The sequence below is a fragment of the Podarcis cretensis genome (genome assembly GCF_951804945.1).
Source record: "Podarcis cretensis genome assembly, chromosome: 9".
NCBI classification, from domain to species: domain Eukaryota; kingdom Metazoa; phylum Chordata; class Lepidosauria; order Squamata; family Lacertidae; genus Podarcis; species Podarcis cretensis.
In genome coordinates this window covers 56,765,414-56,791,382 of record NC_137178.1, presented here as the reverse complement: position 1 = coordinate 56,791,382, position 25,969 = coordinate 56,765,414, and the positions used below count along the sequence as shown (strand labels likewise).

At 44.1% G+C, this 25,969-nt stretch overlaps 1 protein-coding gene across 3 annotated transcripts; it reads right to left on the bottom strand.

The window, feature by feature from the left end:
* Positions 1 to 361: 361 nt before the first annotated feature.
* Positions 362 to 25,969, bottom strand: TRMT9B (tRNA methyltransferase 9B (putative)). Of its 3 annotated transcripts, XM_079989809.1 has the most exons (5): positions 25,890 to 25,969; positions 10,741 to 10,895; positions 7,725 to 7,898; positions 5,594 to 6,259; positions 362 to 1,004 (listed from the first exon to the last, which is right to left on the bottom strand). In XM_079989809.1, the coding sequence occupies exons 1-5, from the start codon at positions 25,931 to 25,933 to the stop codon at positions 976 to 978; spliced, it is 1,068 nt and encodes a 355-aa protein (XP_079845935.1). In that variant the 5' UTR covers positions 25,934 to 25,969; the 3' UTR covers positions 362 to 975. The 3 variants fall into 3 exon arrangements, with proteins under 3 accessions (XP_079845935.1, XP_079845933.1, XP_079845934.1); XM_079989807.1 differs by lacking the exon at positions 362 to 1,004 and having other exon boundaries at positions 1,073 to 6,259; XM_079989808.1 differs by lacking the exons at positions 362 to 1,004; positions 25,890 to 25,969 and adding an exon at positions 25,667 to 25,796 and having other exon boundaries at positions 1,073 to 6,259.

Sequence of the window (25,969 nt, the reverse complement as noted above, 5' to 3'; positions counted from 1 at the left end):
AATTGCATAAGCAGGGTGTGGGTGTGTGGGTGTGGGATGATAGGAGCAGGCATGAGAGGGACGACTTAATCCTTCCCTTCTGAGGTCTTATGGGGAATCTCTCTTCCAAAGGTGCCGTAGGCTTGTGAGGCCAGATGCAATACCAATAACTTTCAAACAGCAGCACTAGCTGATGCTATTTGCATTAAACACACAAACAAACAAACATACTGCATTATTTACACCAAGATGCATTTAATGTCCTGCCCAGTTTGATCTTGATGCACTCATATTTTGTACTCAGCTACTTGAAGTAGCCCTGGGGGAGCAGGAAAATGCTCATCATCACCATTCCAAATTATCCTCCTGGAAACCTTGGGTATTGTGGTCCATTCCAACTGTACAATTCTATGATTCTATGTATTTGTATCTTAGTAACTTTACCATAGATGATGTTACGGTGACAAGATCCACATTTCTGCATGAAGGAAGCCTGTCTCAGATGCTGGTGCGAATTATCCTTTGCCCAACTACAACTAAGAATTTATCTGTGGGTTGGGGGGGGGGGGGCTATTAAATATATACAGGTCTCTTTTCAACTCTCTTCCATTGCATCAACGCTATTATTGATGCTAACCTAAAGCTTCTTACAGGCCTCATTCTATATTTTCCCAGGTTAAATAATGAGCTAAAAAGGACAAACAACCAATTTTCAGCTGTCCTGTTTAGCAAATGTACCTTTTCAGTCCAGAAGAGGGCCACCTAACATTAAGTATCCCTTTGACTTGAAAGCTTATGCTGTGCTACACATGCCTCGCAGCACCTCCTGACAGCAGACTAGAGCCACCAATTTTAGCCACCATCACCATCAGATCATTTCCAGCTGCTAAACATCCAGAGCATTTCTACCGGAAGTGCAGGACAACTGCCGAATCACCTCTTAGGTCTGCAATCCAGGTGTGTGCATGGAATAGTCTTGCTTTCAAGCCCAGAGTTCTAGAGGAGTTCGCTGCTGTTTCGAAGCCCTGAAACAAACGTGGACAAACGCTTTTAACGACAACTGAATACAAGTCCCCTGGATCAGCCAACAAAATGATAACTCACCCAGACACACATTTATTTATTTTATTGATAACATAAATAATCTTTATTAACGTACCATGGAATAGTTGAAAACCTGGACATTTAAAGTTCAGTTATGTATCATGTTCTAAATGTCAGCGCGGACAATTACAGTACACTATTTGGTATGAATTACAACACTGAATAGCTGCCAGGCTGAGTACAAGGCAAAGAATAAAATGTAATGCATTGACATTTAGCTCCAAGGTTTTATATTATTAATTAAAGTCCACACTTCTGCTGCGTTACAGGTTAATGAATATTAGCTTCTATCAGTGCATTGCTTGACCCTACAGGGTCTAGTTTAATGTCCAACTGGGTTTCGTGCCCAATAGTGCAAATGCAGTTGCCAAAGTAGAGCGAACAAAACCAAGCCCAATTGTTCATTAGCACCGCCTATACCTCACAGCTGCAAAAGAACTGCAAACAAGCACATGATAAATAACAAAATGTCAACATATTGCACAAGGAATAATTGCAGCTTTGACAGCCTATTTGTGCTTTCAAGATCATCTCCCTCTGCAGCTTGGAGGGAACCAATTTAATTGCATGTTGCAGAAAGCCAATAGCTTTCCTCACGTGTAAATATGTACATCTACAGTTTCATTAAAAGTGATGTAATCTGAGATTCAACATCGGTTATTCTGAAGGTGAGGTTTGTTCCACTCTAACCAAGGATGCTTTTATTGCAGGTGGCTCTTCTGGGTGAGGAAACAAAAGTAGCTTGGGACAATGAAAACAGACCATTGCTGATTTTGATTAATATATTGCCTTTTAAGCTCAATTCAAAAAGCTGATCCCAATCTAAAAAACCCCAAATATTCCAGGTCCAGCAGATTCAGACATCATTTCCATGACCCACCATGCTCTCTTAAATACAACATATGCCAAAATAAATGCCAAAGGGCATGCAGAGAGGATACTGGCACATAAGAGGCAACTTTGGATTAGCATATTGTCCCCCTATCCCTGGGACAGGGCAGACTATGCCAGATAAATACACACACTGAAGCAATACATTGAGAATAACCAGTATGCCATGCTAGCAATGGGGACAGCTTGCCAGGCTCCTGTTATCATGCGGGTGTGTAGGCAAGGAAGCACACTGAACAAAGGGCATTTCCATCCAATGGCAGGAATCAAGAGGTGAGCTCAAACTAACATCAGTGGAAGAAGCGACATGACCCTGCTCCTTTTTGGACAGGGGTGCCCAAACTTTTTTCAAAGAGATTTGATGAAGTGAACATGCATGAGGCCCGACCAAAGCTGTTGAGCTTTTTTTTTACCATTTTACCCCAAAGTTGAGCTTTTTTTAGGATTTTACCCCAGGACATATACTGCCACGGGGGCCAAATTAAATCGACCGGCGGACCTGATTACGCCCCCAAGATGGACTTTGTGTCATGTGACAAAGACACAGGAGAGCAGAAGCAGCAAAGCAGGCTGGGAAGTGCTGGGACTGCACAATCATTTGGGCCTACTAAAGTTATTCAGGCCTAACTGCTAACTGTTGAGCCACTCTGACATGTGCCTTAGCAGCCATTTTCTCTTTTGTGCTCTCTGTAAGATTTCGTCAGAGTCTGTCTGCCTCACCTGTGAGCAGAGTCAGTATGTAATCTCAGTCAAACTGTTTGGAACCATGTTGTTTATGAAGAAGTTTATTTTAATTCAGTAAAGCTTTTATTCTTTAAAACTCTGCGTTATTAATTTACGCTGCGCGTCACTTTGGATATGCCTGCTTTTGGACATCGGGATGGCATGCGAAGGGATAGGTTGCATATCTCATGACAACTCCTGCATGCCCATTGTGTGACTCTTGAAAAATGAAGTCAGAGCACTATTACTCCAGCAAGGCTCCCAACACACAAAGAACATGAAGTAAAAGACAGCAAAACGCTGGCCATGGTGTTGTAATAGTGCTCTGACTTCATTCGCACTCACTTTCTGCAGCATTGCTAAGGATAAAGGTAAAGGAGCCCTGGATGGTTAAGTCCAGTCAGACTTGACTATGGGGTGCGGTGCTCATCTTGCTTCAGGCCGAGGGAGCCAGTGTTTGTCCACAGCTAGCTTTCCGGGTCATGTGGCCTGCATGACTAAACCACTTCTGGTGCAACGGGACACTGTGATGGAAACCAGAGCACACAGAAACACCGTTTACCTTCCCGCCGGAGCGGTACCTATTTATCTACTTGCACTGGCGTGCTTTCGAACTGCTAGGTTGGCAGGAGCTGGGACAGAGCAATGGGAGCTCACCCAGTCGCAGGGATTCAAACCACCGACCTTCCGATTGGCAAGCCCAAGAGGCTCAGTGGTTTAGACCATAGCACCACCCGTTCCCTTCAGGACATGCCTTCAGCAGCAGCAGACCTACAGGCATTTGCTAATAGACCTCACTTCTGAGTCGGCATGCATAGGATCACACTGTAAATTGAAAATGAGACTATATGGCTATTATTCTGTAAGACTCACCCATGGAAGATGCTGCCTGTTAACTGCGGGACTATCTCACAAAAACGCAACAGGGGCTTTCGACAGGTGATGATGTGGGAAGATGTGACATAAAAGATGTGGCATCAGTTTGATTAGATGGAGGCACTCATCAGAAGGGCATTTCTATTGCAGTAAATCTTCATTTTTTAAAAAAAGTAGGAATGATATGAAGCAATATCCCATCAAATTGTCAAGTATCATTCAGCCATTGAAAAGGCAGTTAAATCTCAGCTACCTATTAGAGGAGCCTTGCAGAGATGGAGGTCCTGGAATATTTAACCTAACTGATTTTAAGGATCCCACTCTGGGATATAAAAGCACCGGCAATCAAGTGCTTCTTCACATTTATGCTAGTCTTCACTTCATTGCCCAAGAAGTACTATCATAATGTACAGGATGACTGAACAAGCAAAGCAAGAGTTCATGTGAGTTTTAAAAAGGGGAAAACTCAGTCTAGCTGGACTAATGGAAAAAGACTGCAGAGAAAAAACACATTGGGTGGTATTCAACTACATTTTATTCATAGTAAGCCCACTGAAATTTATGGTCCTAACTTAGCCATATTCATTTATTTTAATGGCTCTACTCTGAGTAAAACTGAACATTGCCTACTACCTACATCCATCCATGAAATTTAAGGAGTGTTTTGTTGAGCACTACATGGAGAAAAGATAGTCAAATGCTAGTCTACTAAGAAACCAATCCATCAGCCTCCCTTAGGAAAGCAGAAATGTTTTAAGGGTCCATTTAAAGTATGGAAGACAATGTGTTAAGGACTATGCAGTCCAACTGCTAGGGGGAAATCTGCAGTCTGTTTAGGGGGAAATCAGCCTGGGTCCAAGCAGCAAAACAGGCTTCTTAGGCTGTTTCCTTCATCATTACTTGAGTGAATATGATGAGCACAGCCTATAGCCTCAGTTTATATATGCATCACTTCAGGAAACAGTGAAGGACACCCAGAAAGACACTCCTTCTACGGGTCATGTTTGATTTTCTCGGACTCTTTTTACATCTCTTTTATCCCTCTTGTTGTCTTGATTTTTCAGTTCATCCCTGGCTCTCACCTCACGTGTCTCTAAGATCCCACAGGAAACAGCACCTGAAAGCCTCGTTTTACAGTGTCCTTTTCGCTACAGTGAAAAAGTATCCTATGTATGTACAGTCTATTTGGATAGCAACATTAAAAAAAGAAAACAGAAAACAGAAAAGCAACATAAAAAGCAAAGGCCTTCAAATACGAGGTGTGTGCTCCTCTAAGCAAAAGTTCAGCAAGTAAAATGCATGCAACCTATTTCAGTGCCAATAGACTAAGGGTTGATCTTTTCATCGGGTGAACATTCATTCATTCATTTATTTTTGGGTAACTAAAAAAAAATGCCTCGTTCCTCATCTTACAAAAGGCTTTATTTATAAAATGTTCTTAAAAACGCAAAACAGATTTCCTAAAAGCAATATAAAACTATGATGGGTGTTTGCAGAAAGCCTGCATTTCGGCAAAATGCCAAGTACCCTTTTTCACAATGACATCCTTATCCGCACATTTGTTCCCACACACAGAGAATGGGAGATCAGATGGGAGGGGGAGTCTCTAAAATTCCACAGGAAGCAATATCTGAAGCACTTGATTTCCAGAACTACGCATGCTGTTGTTCACCTGCTTTCTTCACTATAATGCACCAGTTACCATGATCATAGCTTGAACTTATTATGTGAACCTCAGGAACATTATCCTCAAGCAGAGAGCACAGCTCCCCTTCCCGAAAAACATGGTAATAGCGCATGAAGGCTTTTGTATCCTGACCACAAGCAACTCGGTCCCCCACAGCCACAGCCGAATCTACAATAGATTCACTGGAGCTCGCCGATGAAGTCCTTTTAAAGTGTTTGCCCGCAAAAGAATGACTATTGCCTGGCGGGATATAGCCGTTGTTTACGTTTTCCACAGAGCTATCCAGGAATGACATTTCCCCATTTTTGCTTTGGACTAAAGCAGGGGGCTCACCATTGAAATCTCTCAGTGATCTTGAGGCTGCCAGCCATTCCAATCTTTTGCACGCCATATGCTTCATAAACACTTCATCATAACTATTTAGTTGCTGCTCTTTCAGCAATGGTCCTCGACAGCCTAAATCTACACTGCAGTGCCTTGATGGCTGAACAGAGACGGCGTTGTTTGTCCATCCAGCTGTGCTCTTCAAAGGCTGCATCTTCTCATTCTGCTTCCCCAAGGCAGACTCGTCTAGTGATCTGGAGGAAAACCAGGAACGGAAAGATCTCCCAAGAGCACTGTAAACTCGTTTCTCTTCCTCTTCAGAGATCTTCACACAACAGGCTTCAGCTAAGCAGCTGCCAGTCCTCTGGGGATGTTTCTGGTCAGGGGTAACAGGGTAGCTGTAGTTGGAACCCATTAGCTGGTCCGGGGGCACAGTCTGAGATGTTACGGTATGAGCTGCAAGCTCCCTCTTACACGCATTCTTGCTGCGTTCAGAAAGCAACCGGGAGCAGAGGGCTTTGTCCCATGGAACAAACACATCTTGCTTCTCAAAATGCCGATTCTTTTGTTCCATGGCCCACACGTAAATCATCATCTGGCCTCCAGGTACCAGCACCCTGGCCATTTCTTTTATTGCTTTGATTCGTCTTTGTTGTGTGGAGAAATGGTGAATCACTGGGGAGAGAAGCAAAACGATATTTTAACATTCATGGATGTGGGCACTCTGTGCTAAAAATATTAAAATACTGTGCCTTTTACATGTGTGTCAATGCAACTTTACAAGTGAGATTACAATTTTCACACTATTTTTGCCCCTAATGAATAATTTCTATAATGCTGAATTTAAACAAATGTTTTAGATATGATGTTAAAAGCCCAGCATCTTGTACTCTTGACCTGTAGGCTCTATCTCATGCAAGGCTAGAAGGAGCATGGAGAGTGGTCTGAAAAACATCCAACCATCTAGTCTAGGCTCTGGTTCTTGGCTGCTGTGTCACAAGGGTTGATCCTCAGCCTATGTTAACACACCAACTAGTTGACACACCAACTAGCCATGTTTATCTACAACACACCCAGGAACATGATCTCTTTCCCCTGCTAGTATATCTAGCCAAAGCCTCTCTCTTCACTGCTCCCCAAAACAAAATGAATTATTCTGTGCTGTTCAGGTACGAGGAGGGAATTGCACAGATGTCAGCAAAAATAATTTACTGTTGCAGAAATTTTCAGATTCAATCCATGGCACTTCCAGTAAAAAGGATTAGATCCCCTCTATTGTTTCTACTGATTTTAGAAGTAGTTGCTAGGAGAGTAAGAGAAAACGTAGATATAAAAGGGGTAAAGGTGGAATGGGACGCAGGTGGCGCTGTGGGTTAAAGCCTCAGCGCCTAGGGCTTGCCGATCGAAAGGTCGGCGGTTCGAATCCCTGCGGCGGGGTGCGCTCCCGCTGCTCGGTCCCAGCGCCTGCCAACCTAGCAGTTCGAAAGCACCTCCGGGTGCAAGTAGATAAATAGGGACCGCTTACCAGCGGGAAGGTAAACGGCGTTTCCGTGTGCGGCTCTGGCTCGCCAGAGCAGCAATGTCACGCTGGCCACGTGACCCGGAAGTGTCTCCGGACAGCGCTGGCCCCTGGCCTCTTAAGTGAGATGGGCGCACAACCCCAGAGTCTGTCAAGACTGGCCCGTACGGGCAGGGGTACCTTTACCTTTACCTTTAAGGTGGAATATCAAACATTTAAATAAAAGTGTTTGCAGACGATGTGGTTTTAACACTGGAAGACCTGAGGAGTAGTGTAACTAAGTTTCTATGCAAACTTATGCACCCTTCTGTATCCTCCATCCACAGAAGGAAGAGCCATTATCAGAGTTCTGGGACACATTCCAGCCAAGGAAAAACACTTGGGGGTGAAAAAGGACTGGTAAGGGCTGTGGCCTGGAGACAGGGTGTGTGGCCTGGGGAGAGGTCCAAGGGCCAGATAAAAAGGCCTGGGGGCCATATTCACCTCTGGTCTTGAGGTTCCCCATCCCTGCTCTATACTATTCTTCATATTCTGGACAAAGTGAGCAAACAGCAGTGCAGAAGCACACATTGTATAGTGAACATATTTTACTCCCCCCCCCAAACATCCAGACTCTCTTACCTCCCACAGAAATGATCGCGTTGAAGCACTGGCCCCGGAAAGGAAGATTAAGGTTATCACAGATCATCACTTCGCAACCGTTATTTCTTGCAATCTCTACCAAAGAACCGCAGTAATCACATCCAAGATTATACACCTGGCTATTGACACCAAGGTATTTTCCAGTCCCACAACCTTTAAAAAATAAAAATAAACACACTCACACAAACACCAAACAAGGTTACAGAGGGACAAAACAATCTCTATTGTTCAGCTGACATTGGAGCAGAGTAAAACTGTGTGTTCTCAGAGTGAATATGGACCACTGAAACAGACAAATACAGTGGTACCTTGGTTTTCAAATGTAATCCATTCCGGAAGACTGTTTTGAGTTACAAAACGTTTGAAAACCGAAATCTCAATAGCCAACAGCTAGGCCTCAGAATCTTGCATTCAGCGGAAGCTGCGTGGCACATTTGACTTCCGAGGCATGTTCGAAAACAGCGGCATTTACTTCTGGGTTTACGGTGTTCAAAAACTGAACTGTTCGACAATGGAGACATTCGGAAACCGAGGTACCACTGTTATCATTTCTTACAAGAATCGCCAGTAAAGTTAGGTTTAGATTGCTAACATCTTGTTAATGCTAAAGCTGTCTTCTTCAATCCACCTTGCACTTACAACTTTAGGGGGACCCAGCATCTATCCACAGAAGCAGCTGGAGTCAATTCCTTACCTATAGCTCTCTTCATTCTAGTGACATTCTATGTGAACAGCAACCACATTACTACAAGTGTCATTCTGAAGGATACTTCAAAGCTACATGGACAAATAACTGGATTTTAATATGACGTGTATGACATTCTGCCCTAATCCAGCTCTAGTCATGGATTACGACTGGGATGGATAGGATGTAGATGAGCATCAGTATCTGCACTCAGAGATGCATCCCAGTCCATCCTATGGATTGGGATACAGATGTGCATTCAGATTAACATTAACAATAATAAGGCTGCATGAAGCCTCCATCACAGATCTCTTGTTGCTGGATTGCAGCATTCTTCCATAAAAATTACTGCTACTCATATGCTAAGCTTTAGGAGTGACTACAAAACATATCTCCTTCTTGTGCGTAGGTTCAAATCCATAGCCAAGAAAAAGTACCACTCTAATGCAAAACCATTCAAAGAAACCTTTTCAAAAAGAGTTTGAAAACTGCTCCAGGCAGTCAGCAGGCAAGTGATGAAGAATAATTCCTGCCAATTTTCAGCTGGAGAGATGCAGGGAAGCAGCAAAAGGGACTAGTTTACTATAAGGAATTCAGATGAAATGCTTCCAATTGCCTTAAGAAACAGCCCTGAGTCTTTCTGACCTGCTAATAGTGTTAACGAAAAAACTGTCTCCCAATCACTACAGAATGACAATGGAGCATCTTAAATAGTAAGAAAGCAAACGTTCAAAACAGAAGCCTGCATACTTCTTCAAGCATACTGTACTATTCAAAAACGAAGGCTGCAATCCATCACACAGTAGTAGTCATTGTCATAGTAATATGATAATATTTGGCATTTATAGAGCACTTTGGGGGATATTCAGTCTGTGTCAAATGTTTTCATAGTTGTTCAGTTTGCTTAGTGCTGGGTAGGGGTGAGGTATTGGGGTGGAAGACAAGACAGCTCAGCTAACAGGGAGGATGGTTGGACAGGTATAATCTACCCATCATTCTCCGAGCCTGGGATTTCCTGGTTGCTATATCACCAATCCATCAGTTCTAAAATTGCAGGGGTGTTCCAGGTTAGTAACCGGCAACCATCTTCCATCCAAAATTTAATCCTAGAAAGGGACGGCCAAACACCACCCTGCTCACCTCAAACCCCATCTGAATTTTGCAAGAATCCCCACATGGTTTCGCCCACCCCGCTTCAAAAGCAAAGAAAAAACTTACCATTGCAAAGAGGTAACCAGAAACAGGAGGCAGCCAGGCTACTGGTCAACAGGCCGGCCAGCCCACCCGTTCAGCTGCAGAAATTAACTGATGCTTCTGGGCACACTCACAGAAATTTATTCATTAACATCACCAGAGAGTGGTATGTGTAAAAGAAATGCTTGCATCGAGCTGTTCCCTTCATCAAAGTGAACACGAAGATATTGTGGACTCTCCTCACCACATCAGAGCTCAGGGCTGGAGTTTATGTAACTTGTGGTGGATAAATAAACAAACATATAGTCTCTCCCACTCCCTCCTTTTTATTGGACTCGAAATTTAATAGATATACAGTGGTACCTCGGGTTAAGTACCGTATTTTTTGCACCATAACACTCACTTTTTTCCTCCTAGAAAGTAAGGGGAAATGTCTGTGCGTGTTATGGAGCGAATGCCTGCGGGTGGCGGGGGGGATCTGCTGCAATCATGAGCAGAGGATCCATGGTTCCCCTTCCTTCCCTCCTCCGTGGTTACAAAGCATGGATCCACATGGATCCTCAGGATTTTTGCATTGGGCTACTCCAAACTCACTGTCAGATCACATGTCTGTGGCCACAGCATGAAGCACAAAAATCATATATCCACTATTTCGTTTAGAATATTTTTTTCCTTGTTTTCCTCCTCTAAAAACTATGTGCGTGTTATGGTCTGGTGCGTGTGTTATAGAGCGAAAAATACGGTACTTAATTCGTTCCGGAGGTCCGTTCTTAACCTGAAACTGTTCTTAACCTGAAGCACCACTTTAGCTAGTGTGGCCTCCCGCTGCTGCCGCACCGCCAGAGCACAATTTCTGATCTCATCCTGAAGCAAAGTTTTTAACCCGAGGTACTATTTCTGGGTTAGCGGAGTCTATAACCTGAAGCCTATGTAACCTGAAGCGTATGTAACCCGAGGTACCACTGTATGGCAAATCCAAACTTAGTGGTAATGTGTACATAACAGGATGTAAAATCATCTCCTCCTATCTTCTTAAAGTTATAAGGATTCTTCATGCTGTCTGTCTATCTGTATACACATACATACATGCATACATGCACACAAACATATACGTACCTATATCAGCAATGAGGCTGCCTGGCTTTTGCTCTAGGAGAAACTGTCGGACGCGAGGCCATGCTTTGCCCTGCAGATCATTGAAATAGGCAGCTGTGCTTTCATAGACGTTATGCACATGTTTCTTTTCTAGCTGGGAAGCTTCATGTTCCATCCTTCAAGAAACAAACAGACCAAACATCCACTGAACAACATGTTCCCGAGTTAAATTCCAAAAAAGAACAGCCATGAATAGAGGTCCAATCTCGATATACAGCAGCAGAACAGGCTCTTGCGAGAAATCCCCTTTGAAAAGTTACAAGGGAAGGGACCACAACGCACTCAATGCACCACAACGTCTCCATTTGCTACTATTTTGCTCATTTCCTATGGTGGCATAGTTGTCCCTATGTAAGTCAGGCTTCCATACTACTCCTATAAGATACCTACATTCCAGCCACAAACAGGGGAGTCCCCGCTTAAGTGGGGGTTCCATTCCGGGCTGCTGCACGTGTCATCAGGATGTCCACAAACAGGGATTCCTCTGTTCCACCCTTGCCCCCTTTTGGGTGGGGATTTCCCTGTACAGTCACTTGGACTGTTTGATTAGGAGCTACTTTGAAGACACTGGTGTGGACAACTCTCCTAGTTGCTACTTCCCACTGCCTCTCCTCCCATCCATTTGCAGTACCAAAGTGACCTCTCTGGGACTCCACTCCAGAGTTGTGTAGTGTTTACTCCTTAGCCTTTCTTCTCCCGAAGATGTCCTGTAAGGCAGCGGGTATGGATGGTTCTTTGGGGTTTACTCCCAAAGCTTTTCTCACAAATGCAAGGCAGCAGAGGTTTAGGGTCAGAGATTTCCTTCTCTTAGATGGGATACTTTCCCAGGTTGACAAACCCTATTTGCCCCTCATTTCCCTTTACACCCCATGCAGAAATGGCCTTCTTGACCATTGGACCCACTCCTGGCCTTGTCCACTGAGTCCACCAGAGTCTGTCTTTGCATGCAGGGGAAATCCCTAACTAAGCTGTGGCTGTTTCTTCTTTTCATCTATTCTCCAAGAATGAGCTGAGCAAACTTAAGTTTATTTCATGGAGCCTGAGGAGTTTAAATACCAAAGAGCCAGGGCTGCAAATACTTAACTGGAACTTTCTTTCAGTGTTAAAAAAGGTGGAAGCTACAATGGCCGCTTTACCCTAGAAAAACCAAAAGCATGAAAAAGCCACTACCTTTCTTTGGCCAGGGAAAGCTAAAGCTTGTTTACCCAATCGTCTCCAAGGAATCCAACAATACATAAAGAAACACAGGGGAGGGTGTGGCTTTCGGGAATTATTCAGAAGCACTAAAGCATAAATCATGTCTTAATTTGCAGAGACTGAACGCCTGGAACCATATTTTTTTTTAAACTCCTGTACTATCTCCACTGCTGCTTTTATAGTCCATTAGTGTTACAGTTTAAACTAGCACAACCATCAGAATTATTTGATTGCCAAGGATCCCCTAAGCAAGTTTGCAAGACTCTTGGGCTGGGGTATTGTTTAGGAGTGAGGGGTTTCTGGGGGGGGGGTGTTATTGATAATAACTTTTTGTATCTTATTGATAGGTCTAATTTATGTGAAAATTGTTCAATTTGGTTGTGCTTTTTGATGCTTTATTTATTGTTTATGACTGCTTGTGTTATGCTTGTAGTTAGGTTTTTTTTTAATGTAAAGCTGCTTTGAGCATGGTGGTAACTATGGAAAGGCATCATACAAATAAAATTAACAGCGTCAGTCCAGTATACCTGAAGGAGCGTCTCCACCTCCATCGTTCTGCCCGGACACTGAGATCCAGTGCCAATGGCCTTCTGGCGGTTCCCTCGCTGTGAGAAGCCAAGTTACAGGGAACCAGGCAGAGGGCCTTCTTGGTAGTGGCACCCGCCCTGTGGAATGCCCTCCCACCATATGTCAATGAGAAAAATAACTACCAAACTTTTAGAAGACAGCTGAAGGCAGCCCTGTTTAGGGAAGCTTTTAATGTTTAATAGGTTATTGTATTTTAGTGTTTTGTTGGAAGCCACCCAGAGTGGCTGGGGAAACCCAGCCAGATGGGTGGGGTATAAATAATAAATTATTATTATTATTATTATTATTATTATTATTATTATTATGTTTGCTTAGAAGCAAATCTCACTGATTTCGATGGGACTTATTCCCATAAAAGTATATAGGACTGAAGTCTTCTGTCTGGTTCCCTGTATTTTCACTTTTTGCAGTGAGGGAACCGCTAGAAGGCCCTCAGAGTTGAACCTCCAGACTGAACGATGGGGATGGAGACACTCCTGCAGGTATACAGGACCAAGGTAGTTTAGAGCCTTAAAGGTCAACACCAACACTTTGAATTATGCTTGGAAATGTACTGGTAGCCAATGTAGATCATTTAGGACTGGTGATATATGGTCCCGGTGGCAGCCCTACAGTCTTCACATTCAGTGCAATTGTAAACCACTTAAATTTTCCTGTGGCCAAGCCTGCTTGATCTCAACAAACTCAGTAAGCCTTCATGAGTGGTTCGTAAATAAAACGTTTTGTTTCCACTGCTTTGGAACCCTTTCCTTTCATCCATGCATGTCTTGAACAAGAATAGAAAGCGCATAACTGCAAACCACTTTACAAAATTGCCAGCTTCTGCCAACAATGCATTATACTATCTTGGCTGAAGGTTAAAGTTTTCAAGCAAAGCCCAAAGTCAACACAAACTTGATCCAAGAGCATACACTGGAATTTCCAGAAGAGGGGTGGCAGATCTCTTTGGGAAGTGTGGGAAGCCTCAGTGGAATCTGATCAACTGCAGACTGCGATGAAGGGCAATTGATGAAAGGCACTGAAGGAGAGTATGACAAAACTATTGGAGAATCGCAGATGTAAATTACAACAAAGTTCCTCAACTACAGATTGCATGACCAAACGCTATACAGAATTAAAGCAACAGAAGCTTAGAACTCAGTCTTCAGAACTAGGCAGCTTGGTCTTCCCTGAAGATCAGATGACACGTGATATTCATGAACTGGTTCTTCTAAGATACTTTTTTAAAGCAACTGCAGGAGGACCAATTTGGATTTGGACCATAGTGCTAGGAAAGCAAGGTTTGACCCTTCTCCCCTGCTATGGTTGGGACCAGTCAAAACTGAAAATTGGCTACCTCTAGTTTGTAATATATTCCATAAGGTCAATTGTAGGTAGCAACTTAACGTTTTTAATGCATTGTGGAGAATGGGGAACCTACGAGCTTCTAGATGTTGAATTCCAGCTCCCACCATCGCTGACCATGCAACTGGGGCTGGTAATTGTCATTTAGTATATTCTGATTTTATTCTGTGAACTGCCCTGAGACCTACGGGTATAGGGCAGTATAATAATAATAATAATAATAATAATAATAATAATAGACACCAGGTTGGCACAGTTTGTTCTACACTACAGTCCAAGTAGTGTAATTTGGGCTTAGCTCAGCAGCCAGTCAATATTCTTCCTCCCCTCGCCTCTCAGTACATGACAGAAGACTCAAGAAAGGGAGGAAACTGGTTCCTCATATCAGGCAGGGCTCTGTACAGCAGAAAAAAACAGGGCACATTTATGGCACAAGAGGGTGGCAGGGAGTTTGGTTGTCTCTGTCACATTACACTTTGGAGCGGGCAGAACCTTCTAATGTTTCCAAAGCTCAGAACAGTGTAAGAGATCTTCCCCAACAGAGAACTTGGGGCAGGACGGTGTGCTTCTGAGCAGCGTCTGACAATGTCAAATGGCACGGGGCGCTTGCCTTCAGCAAACTGGCAAGCAGGGGTGAAAGAAGGCTAACCAACCCCCGGGGCGGGGCAAACCGCCGGCTGCGCACGCATTGCGCCGCTACGTACAATGCATGCGTGGCACTGCTACGTACGACACATGCGTGGCGTCGCTATGTAGGATGAGGAGTTTGGATTTCATATCCCGCTTTATCACTACCCTAAGAGTCTCAAAGCGGCTAACATTCTCCTTTCCCTTCCTCCCCCACAACAAACACTCTTTGAGGTGAGTGGGGCTGAGAGACTTTAGATAAGTGTGACTGGCCCAAGGTCACCCAGCAGCTGCATGTGGAGGAGCGGAGACGCGAACCCGGTTCCCCAGATTACGAGTCTACCACTCTTAACCACTACACCACACTGGTGTAGAGTGTAGGGCGCATGTGCAGCGTCAATACATACAGCGCATGCGTGTGACACCACACATGAGTTGTACGTAGCGGTTTGCCGCTGGCGCCACCCGAGCGCGATACAGATGGCGGTGGGATCCCTCCGTCACTGCTACAGTCGCAAGCAGAGGATCCCTGTGCCGCCACTGCAGCTGCAAACAGAGGATCCCACCACTGTCTGTACGGTGCTCGGGCAGCGCCAGTGGCAAACTGCTATGTACAGCGCATGTGCGGCATCGCTGCATACAGTGCATGCCTGCAACACAATGCATATGTTGTATGCAGTGGTTTGCCGCCAGCGCCGCCCAAGCACCATATGGACAGTGGTGGGATCCTCAACATGCGGCTGCGGCAGCGTGGTGGCTGCTCAAGCTGCCACGCCCAGGGGTGGCGGGGCAAGCACCCCGCATACATGGCACCTGGGGCACACTGCGCCCGCCCCCCCCCCCCCCGTAGAACTCATCTCAGTTTGAATTTTTAAGCCACTTATTGGAGCTCATCTTATTTTTATACAGTGCCTATTGGTTTCAGGGACAAGAGGATAATGATTAATTATCAGCAGCTCGTTCCTTTCAGACAGAAGTCTTTAGTGGACTGAAATGCTTAAGGACATTGTTCACCCGAGAGCTCTTCCATATCTTCTGATATTCAGTTTCCTTGTTTATTCAAAATTATTCTATGAGTCGGAAAGGGAAAGATGTTTAGCCTCTCTGTGAAGTAAAAGCACATTTAGTAGCATGAATACTGTTAATATTTGTGAGGCTTTTCTTTGAGGAAATGAGTCATCAGGCCTGAATGTGTAATTATAGCAGAAATGCATTATTCTTTGTTCCCTGAGAGGCTATAACTACATTTCACCTCTCCCTGCAGAGCTTTTTGGGGGGCGGGGATTAAAAAACAAAACTTACCACTAAAACCCTAAAAGTTGGAACTGTAACTTCATGAAATATCAGTTTTCCACAGGAAATCATTCTGCCCATCCCCACCTCCATTAAAGTTTAAATAGCTTACGTTTCAAAGATGCCTCTTTAAAAATACGTATTTTTAAATTTTTGTTGGCAATTTTTTTGTTGTGAAAGAAAGGTGCATTTTTCTTTTTAAATTAAATAAATATTAAATTTATTATGAATAACATTAACATGTGTGCATTAATAAACCTACTTAGTATCTTAATTAAAGTGATATCCTATATACAATAATTGTGATATGCATAATTTGTATTGTTTATTATTATCTTAAGAAGATTACCTTTCAGTGTAATCAATTCCCATTGTTCCAGGTGCATTTTGTGACAGGAAATTTCATTAGTGCGAGCAGTTTCTGAGCTCTGGGCACAGTATTGCACCTAAGATTTCACATTAAAACTGCAGAGTGGAAGAAAAGGAGGACCTTTTTCTGCCTCCCCACTTCCAGCTACTCTCTGAAGACTGGAGAAGAGACTCTCTTAAGAATATTAGGGGGGTGGGCAGGAGAAGGATTAGATCATGTGAAAAATGAACACAACATTTTAGCTGCAGCTCATTCATTTTCAGCTTTGTATTCTTGTTCTGGGGAAAGGCATGCCTTGACATTCTGTTGTTGTGCCCATAACCTTTTAGCCTTTTAGCTCCTAGCTTTTATATCTCAGCTTCTAACACTGTTACCTTTGTCTTAATGCAAATCAAGAGAAATACTTGGTTTTACTGCATCTTAAACATCATTATTCCAATACAATAATAATTAAAATGATTCCAATTCTCTGACAAGAGGTCAAAGAGAAATAGCATCCAGTACAATTAAGAAGGATGGGAGCTCCAGCGTTTGGGAATGCAGATTAGGCTCTGGAAGAGGGGTGAAGGACACATATACAAGCCAGGATCTCTCCCTCTACTGCCCACCTGGAACAGCTCACTGCTATCATTGTACCAGAATACCCTACGTGAATAGAGAAGGATATTGGAGATCTGAATTCCAGGAAGCAGTGATTTCAACCCATGATCCTTTTTCTTACCCATCTCTGACACGAGCAGGTGCCCCAGTCCAGGTGACCAGCAGTGTGTTCAGCTTTTGTGGTACAGGAAGGAGCTAAGGCATACAGTGCTACCTCAGGTTACGAACTTAATTTGTTCCAGAAGTCCGTTCTTAACCCAAGACACGCATTCCCTACATAGGCCTCCCGCGGCCCTGGAAGCAGATTGCGTTCGTATCCCGGGGCAAAGTTCACAACCCGGGACATCTACTTCCAGGTTTGTGGAGTTCATAACCCAAAGCATTCGTAAGCAGGACTGTTCGTAACCTGTGGTACCACTGTAATTTAAACACAGCTTTGCAGCAGAGACTTGATGCAGTTATTTAAAACTCCATGATGGAGACCAAAAAGAAAACCTAGTTGGCGTCTGCTCATTATCATACCGACTTCTTCAAATACGGGATTTATAGAGCTTTGGTTATCAGAGTTTAGATAATCACACTCACAGAGGTGTATACTGCACTCCACTTTGCGAATTGGGAATACTTTAATGGTTTTTTCCAAGCAGAGGTCACGCTCAGAGCAGAGAACACTGTTGAGAAGTTAAGGCCAATTGAGGAGGATGATTCATAGCAGTTGCCTTTAAAAGCCAGCTGCTCAGTGTTTATGCTCTTCAAGAGGAAGACTACAGTTCAAAATGGTCCAAGACTCTCAGGCTACAGGACGATAATCGTTATTCCCCACAAGTCAGTACTGGGGCCCTAAACCACTCCATTATGATCTATGGTGAGTTTTGCCTTGGCCAGATCTGGATGGATCTCCCACACAACCCAAGGCATTGAAGGAAACTTAACCCAGGGCATAGATGCTAAACTTCATAGAAATGATACGTAGGGATGCAAGTTTAGGATTTAAATATTGCAGAAGGCCAGTGAAGTAATTTTCAATGCAGAACACCCCAGATGAGTTCTACCCTGTTTTAGACATTAGATAAAGTCCTGTCTCAGATGAAACAGGGTGACTCTGGTTGAGATGTAGGGTGGAAATCATTATGTTTCAGTTTGGTAATAGAAACCATTGAAAAGAGACTGACTGTCCAAGCCCGACCTAGGTTCCACCTTCCCATTATCCATGAGTGCCTCAGCCTAATGGCAAAAACAAACAAATTAATTGAATTAAACTGCGCCCCTTGCCCTTTAAGGGCCTTCACATTTTCTGCCTGAGCCACTTCATGATAGAACCAGCTGCTCTCAACTAACTCCACTTACAGGATTCCAACTATGATACTATCACTTTTTTCATAGATCGGTCTTTTTACCACTGGCTCAGGTACTGCTACCCCTGGGAAAAGATCCAGCCTGCTCTGATCACACCTTCTGCTAGCTCACAGAACATCACAACTCTGTCCAGAATTCCCAGAATTCAACCTTTTTTGGGAAGAATTTCTGTGTCTTCAAAGGGTTAAGGAGTGGCAGAAAGCTAAACTGCACAGCTTTACTCATCACTCCGGCTAGATCTAGACACATCAAAGATGTGTTTCAGTTAAACGTGTTGTAAACTCATACAGGGAAATCCAGTTGGGAAAAATCCTTTCCACAGCGCCGCCTGGTGTCACAACGCTATATCACATATACAACACATATAAAACACTTTTTTTAAGCTGAGTCCTCCGTCTCTATGCTGGGAAAACCTGCAATTCTTTGACTGCTGCCAGTTCAGCTTTAAAGTCACATGATGAGTCTCCTTTTCACTGAAGTGAAAATCCAGTAGGAATTTTATCAACATACAAGTTTAGAATTGTACCCGAGTCCTAAAGCCTGCCTGTCTGCTAAGATTCTTAAAATTATGGCATGAACTGCATTTCTTTCTTTTTTAAAAAAATAAATGATGAATTACATAATTGATGGGCTTTATTTAAAGCAGCAATTATAGTTGGTGCTTTTTTAAAAAAAAATCCATCCTGTTCACAGCAAGACTAAAAGTACTGTGATTATTCTTTGATGTTGCCAGGCTAATTAAAAGTGTACTTGCCGCCACTGACTTTTTAATGCGAATGAATATATTACCTCCTGTGGATGAATCATGTATTGAAGTATCCATCAAAACTTCCAAACCATTCCATTGTTTCCTGATTAGATTTTTATTATCCCATGAACTAAAGTGGAATTAAATATTAACAACACAGCACTGAATTTGGTTCTCTATCAATGAATTATTCAACACACTATTGTGTATCATTATAGATACATGGTAACATTTACCAGGTTTTGGATACAATCTTGGACTGGGTACCGTAAATCTAACTGGAGGACTGGTGGAACTGGGGTGGCAGATGCTGTTGAGAGAATTCAACCTCCTCTAGCAGCCCAGGTGGGATGGCTTTACAAGATTCCCTTTACACCACTGTGCTTGAAATTCCAGGTTGTGGTCGTACCCTTTCCAGCAATTCCAATCACACCGAAAGGCTGGGATTCAATTGCTAACAAAGCGATTATTCCATGATAACAATTTTATTATTTACACCCCGCCCAACTGACTGGGTTTCCCCAGCCACTCTGAGCAGCTTCCATATATATATAAAATAATAATAACATCCCTATTAATATGTAGAGATCAGGAGTGGAGCCAAAAGTCTCCCACTCTGTCCCCCTCCCCAGTGCATACATACATTTTTATACTGTTTTACCATCTGTGCAGGGCTTGAGACATATCTTGAGCAGAAAGCAGAATAATGGTGTAAAGTGCTAACCCCGAGACAATCCATCATTTGATTACATCTGCCCTCATGTTCATTTCATAATGGCAGTTATCCAAAGCTGTGCAACAGTCAGGCTTGTGAATTATATGAAGTTGGACAGTGATGTCCCTGCCACAGGGGCCATTGCTAGTAATTAACAATTCTGGTGAAGATTCACCCAGCAACATAGTGAGCCTGCTAATTCCAACTGATTAAATATTTTGGCATTTTTACCAGAGAAGTGACAGGACATAAAGAGTCCTACGATTTTCTATTCCCCCCCACACACCATTTTTTTGTCTCCTGCTTAGAACATGAGCAATTATAGGAAAGCGTTGATGGTTTATTTTCTTTTTATATATATTTTTGGAGATAGGTTTTTAGCCTGCTTTTGCAAATACTCTCACGCATTGCTTGCCTCTTTTCCATGCCTGTTTTGGAGTCCTGGTTCACACATTCAGAATTGTAATCAGCTGCACGGTTCACATCACTCGAGGCAGAGGCAAAGTAATGATGGCGCAGGAGGAATTTTATCCTCCATACCTTATCAGCCCTGGCAGCAATTCTGAAATTATTCTGCTCACCTCTTCACTTGCGTATGGGGAAACGGTGCAACTGCTCAGCTTGGCAAGGTGTTTATAGGCCTTCTCTCCTACTGTGGAGCAGAAAGGTCCTCCTTGCCTTTTGTCTTCAACTGGCTTATACATTTCTAGAAGATAACTGGGCAGGAAGGACACAAGAATCCCATAGCCAGAAATGCTGTGATCGTGGAGAACCAAAGCCATAAGTGTCGATTTTGTGTCCATTTTGGCTAGCCTGCCCCTTCCATTAACACAGATCAGAGTGACGGCTTGTAGAGAGATAACACCTCCCATTACTTCATCTGTTTCAGCTCCATCCATTTCCGGTTTTCTCCATCCCAGCCTCCCTCTCTCTCCTGGATCCGCCCCAACCACACAGCTCACCACAATACTGGCTCACCATGTAGCAACCATTTCTCCTCTACATCTCTATCTCTCACAAACAGAGAAGAGGCAGCAGTTCTCAGAAGGATAGTCCAGAGAGCAAGAGTTGTGTGCCCACAGTCGCCTTCAATATTTGCCAGGCGCAATTTGCGCCTGGTTATCAGCCACTTGAGACCGAGTGAAGACGCATGGGCCACAGGATGGGATCTGGTGCCTTCACCATCTGGAGGTGCAATGCTTGGATATGGACTGTTTTCAGATACTATCAATACATCCTGTAGAATTCTATCTGTGATATCTTACCTGTACAATCAGAATGAATTTCAGGAACAAAAAAAAAATTGTATTGGAAAAATACAACTTTCGAGGCATCTTGCCCCAAAATGGCAACTAGGGATTCTGTTTTGGCAACTGTAACCCTGGTTTAAGGCGCCATTTGGTGTCTAGCTTATATATCTGAGTTTCTAACACTACCCACAGCATCCAGAGGTCCACATGAAATTGGGCCAGTGGCTCTATGGCACATTTAAAGGGGGAGCAATGCAAAATAGCAAAAATCTAACTATAAAGTAGTCTTAACATGATACAAAATTACCGTATTTTTCGCTCTATAACACGCACCCGACGCACATAGTTTTTAGAGGAGGAAAACAAGAAAAAAAATATTCTAAACGAAACAGTGGATGTATGATTTTTGTGGTTCATGCTGTGGCCACAGACATGTGATCTGACGGTGAGTTTGAGGTAGCCCAATGCAAAAATCCTGAGGATCCATGTGGATCCGTGCTTTGTAACCACGTTTTAAGTGGGGAGGGAAGGAAAAGCAATCAAGGGACAAGGAACACACGTGGGGTGGGGGGAGAAGGATGCTGTTAATAATGCAGAATAGGGGGCTCTGCTTCTCTCCCTCCTCCCCGGCTCACTGAAAAACTTTGCTGCTATTTAGCCAGCTGAGTGGGGAGGAGAGTGGAACAGAGAGCCTGCTTGCTTTAAAGGAGCTAACCGGACTCTCCTCTCCCGCTTTGCTCCTTTAAAGCAAGCAGGCTCTCTGTCCCTCTCTCCTCCCCACTCAGCGGCTCTTCTCCTGCTTTGCTGTTTCAAAGTGAGCCATGGAGGAGGGAAGGAAGGGGAACCATGGATCCACTGCTCACGACTGCCCCCCCCCCCGCCACCCGTAGGCATTCGCTCCATAACACGCGCAGACATTTCCCCTTACTTTCTAGGAGGAAAAAAGTGAGTGTTATGGTGCAAAAAATACGGTACATCAAATAATATTAGTACAGTGCAAAGTGTTTGGCAGTCATTGCACACATTGGCCAGGACGTTGGCAGAAGCAGCAGGTTTACCTCTGAGCAAATGGATAGAAATCTACCTGCACAGTTTTCCATAGATGGCCACTAGCTTAAAAGTGGGCAGAGACAGGAGAGAAATAAGCTACATTTTTATAAAAATGCTGATAATGCAAGCAAGGTCTACATGTATTACGTTCTGCATTAAAGCTGAACATGAAAAATGTCGCCCATTTACTTCTGTATTTATTTATCAAGGCATTTCTTTATTGCACTTTTGCAAAACATCAAGACAGTGTGCAACAATGTCAAAACATTCAAAAGCAATACAAAGCAATCATTAAAATGGCTGGCTGCTCCAGAGTCATTTTAAACAACTGCATAGGCCTGTTGCCATTAAAAAAACAGTCCTCAAGAGACACCTGAAAGTCAAAAGTGAGGATGCCTTCCAAATCTCTGCTGGAAGATTGTTCTGCAGTGGCACTCAGTTCCTGACTTCTAGATGAGGCCAGTCCAGGCTTTGTGGCACAGAGAGCAACTAACAGTGCTCCTCTGGATGATCTCGGTGATCAGACCAGAACAGAAGGGCTTGGGCGGTACATAAGGTATCCTGGACTCAAGTTGTTCAGGGCTCTGTAGATCAACTCAAGAACCTTGGACATGACACAGCAAGGTATGGGCAGCTAGCGAAGACCTTGTAGCAAAGGTGCTACATGTTACCAGCTGTTTGCCCCCATCAGCAGTCTAACCACCGCATTCTGCACAGGCCCAAGGGCAGCCACTCATAAAGTGTGTTGCAGGAATCTAGCCTCTAGGTAATCAATGCATGGACTACAGTGGCCAAGTTCAGTGGCGTAGCGTGGGTTGTCAGCACCCGGGGCAAGGCAATTTGCGCCCCCTAACCCGTGGATTTGCGCCCCCTAACCCTAACCCCCAGATGTTGCACTCGGTGTGGCCGGCCCCCCCTGCACCCCCCACGCTACGCCACTGGCCAAGTTATCCTCATTCAGGAACAGATGTAGGTGGCATACCAGTTAAAGCTCACAAAAGACACTCCTAGCCACTGAGGTTACTTGGGCCTCTAATGAGAAAGATGTACACAGAAGTACTCCCAAGCTATGTCCCTGCTCCTTTAGAGGGAGTTCAGTCCCTTCCAGAACAAGCAACTACCCTATCTTCCACACACAGGAACAACCCACCCACAGAGCTTCCCAGGCATCAAACACAGTTTACTGACCTTTATCTAGTCCACCAATGGTCCAGAGCTTCCACAGACTCTCCTGATTCATGGAGAAATAGAGCTGTGCATCATCAGCAAACTGATGCCACTGTGCTCCCAAACTCCTAATAACCACTTATTTGATAAATACTTCCATTACGTTTATGAGATCAGGTCTTCATAAGATTAGATTGGTCTTCATTAGATTGGTCGCAACTAGGGCCAGGGCCTTTTCAGTATTGGGCCCGACTTGGTGGAATGCTCTGTCACAAAAGACTAGGGCCCTGCAGGACTTGACATCTTTGGTTTGTTGAAAACAACCACAACACTAAAAAGTCTACCATTAAGCCAAACAAAGAGCCAAGTTCACTTCCCCAAAGTCCTTCCTAAATAGAAATGTCACCAGAGAACCTGGGCTGTGTACACACCATACATTTAAAGCACATTTGCACACGACTTCCCCCAAATAATTCTGGGAAGTGTAGTTTGTTAAGAGTGCTAGGAATTGCTGTTCTTTAAGGGGTGTCCTGATAATTATCAGAAGTATCAACAATCTACAGTTCCCAAGATTCTTTGGGGAGAGTAATGCGCTTTAAATGTATGTTGTGTATGTAGACCTGGTTGGCAAGATTCTCTGAAATTGAAAGGGCCCTACTCCTCAGAACTGAACTTTTTACATCCTTGGAACTGTAGTTTTTATATCCACAGGACCAGATGTTCAGAGCATGGCAAAAATACCAAATACAACTATAGTATGGGAACCATATAAATGCATGTATCTGTTTTAAGTCGGCAAAGGAAGAGAAAGCACCAGAAAGATTTTAAAAAACCAACAACCATAATGTATTATTTTTAAGCACTGAATTTAAAGAATTTGCTGAGGGAGAGAAATCTTAGTTAGGGAATTCCATCCCGCTCAACAATGAAAGCAAGGGACCTTATATAGAGTATTTTAATAATATATTATAACAAGATGCAACAAATGTTTTCCTAATTCTAGAAGCCACTATGCTCTGTCATCTCGTTATGCACAGTTTCATTATAGAATAACTATGTATTGTTTTAACTATCTACTGTCTCGGATTTATTGGTTTGCCTTTAACAAATTTCCTTTCACTCCTCAACGATTCCCCACCACACCCAATCAGCTTAACAAATATTTCTCCCCAAACAGGATGGTTTAAACAGAAGTGCTGTGAATCAGCCTTAAAAGAAAGAAAGGAGATGGAAATATATAGCTGCTGATAAACTGGATGAGCCAGGCACAAGTTAAGACGGGAGCATATGGCTACCATGTTCTATGGAAGGGAAATGTATTTGGTGCACAGATATGCAAACACAAAAGTGCAGGCTAGCAACAGAAGGGGAAGCCAGCAAGCCATCACCTGGCCACCTGCTACTCCTGGCAAAGAGAGCAGCACAAACACACCCACATGCACGCAAGATCACTATCACATTTCTGTCTGGAAATAAAATCCCACCACTAGACTGGGTGAAATTATTGCACCTGGCTTCTCCAGCTGGACTAGATTTGCATTCCCTTGGCACCTCTCAGGATGACACTGCTGATAATTTTCATACATGAATATCACTTATAGGGAGCGGGGCGGGGGGAACGACACATTCACCATCGCATGCAGCAAACCTGTGCCCATTCTGGCAGCTGTAAACATGTCAATACTGGCACGTGCATTCATTACACACGAAGGCATGAGTGTAACCAGGATTTTTGTTGCGGGGAGGCAGGCCTTTTGTTGGGGAGGGCAGAACATCAGTTTGCTATGTATTTTTATTTTTATTGATTGATTTGGGGGTGCCAGCTGCCCCTCTCTGCCCCCCCCTTGGCTAAGCCCATGCAGGAAGCTTCACATCTTTTCCAATTCATATGTAATATCCATGCTGGGAAATCGGCAGACTTCAGGAACAACAAAGAGGTCAAAAGAATGAGACAAAAACTGAAGGTAACCGCTGAAGTTCTCCAAGTCAGCTGAGAAGGCTGAGGCAAGATCAGAACAGGGTGGTTGCTTTTTTTAAAATAATAATTTAAAAAATAGTCTCCAGCCATGAGGATGCTATAGAGCTTTAAGAACAAAACAAGTGAGCCACTAGGCAAGAGTTACACCCCCACCCACTTCACTTCAAAGATCTGGTCTATTTTAAGGTTTATTTATTTATTTGTTCGTTGCAAAATGCAAAACAGCTACAAAGATCAAAGGAGGGAGGTTGGGCCACTGCTGCCGCCCGCATGAAGACCTTCCAGCCCCAAACAGCAGAGAGGCGTCCAAGCAAGTGGTGCGGCGGCAGAGAAAAAGGAAGAAGTTGCGCCGAGCGGGATGGCATCTTAAATCAGCATCTCTGTTGAATTGCTGGACAGGGGAATAAAAGGGAGTTTAATGGACGGGTTTAAACATGCACCAACGACGGGGATCGTCCCGCTCGTGCGGTGTGCATACGCAAGCATAGACGGATTTCTTCTTAAGCCAAACCGACAATGCCTCCCACTCCCACCCCCTTTCCACAGCCCGATCCTAAACATGTCGGGAAAGTAAATCTCGCTGCGTGCAGAGGGACTCCCCTACCCGAGTCCGCTTGGAACGGTCACCCCAACTCTTCGAAGCGGGAGAGTCGGGAGGGCGCATCGCCAAATGGGGGCGCGGGATTATACAACGCTTCGGTCGCTCTACCGTATGCATCCTAAGAGAGCCGCGAGAGGCATTGCTGAGAAGCCGCGGTCTGCCTGCCTGCCTTGCCTGGCAAGCGTCCCGAAGAGCCGCTTCGTTTCCCGCCCTCGCCCCCGTTTACCTGCACCCGCCGGTAGGAGGCAGGGTGGGCGAGAGCCGCCTCATACGCCTCCTCTATCCGCCGCGAGCAGCAGCACCGCC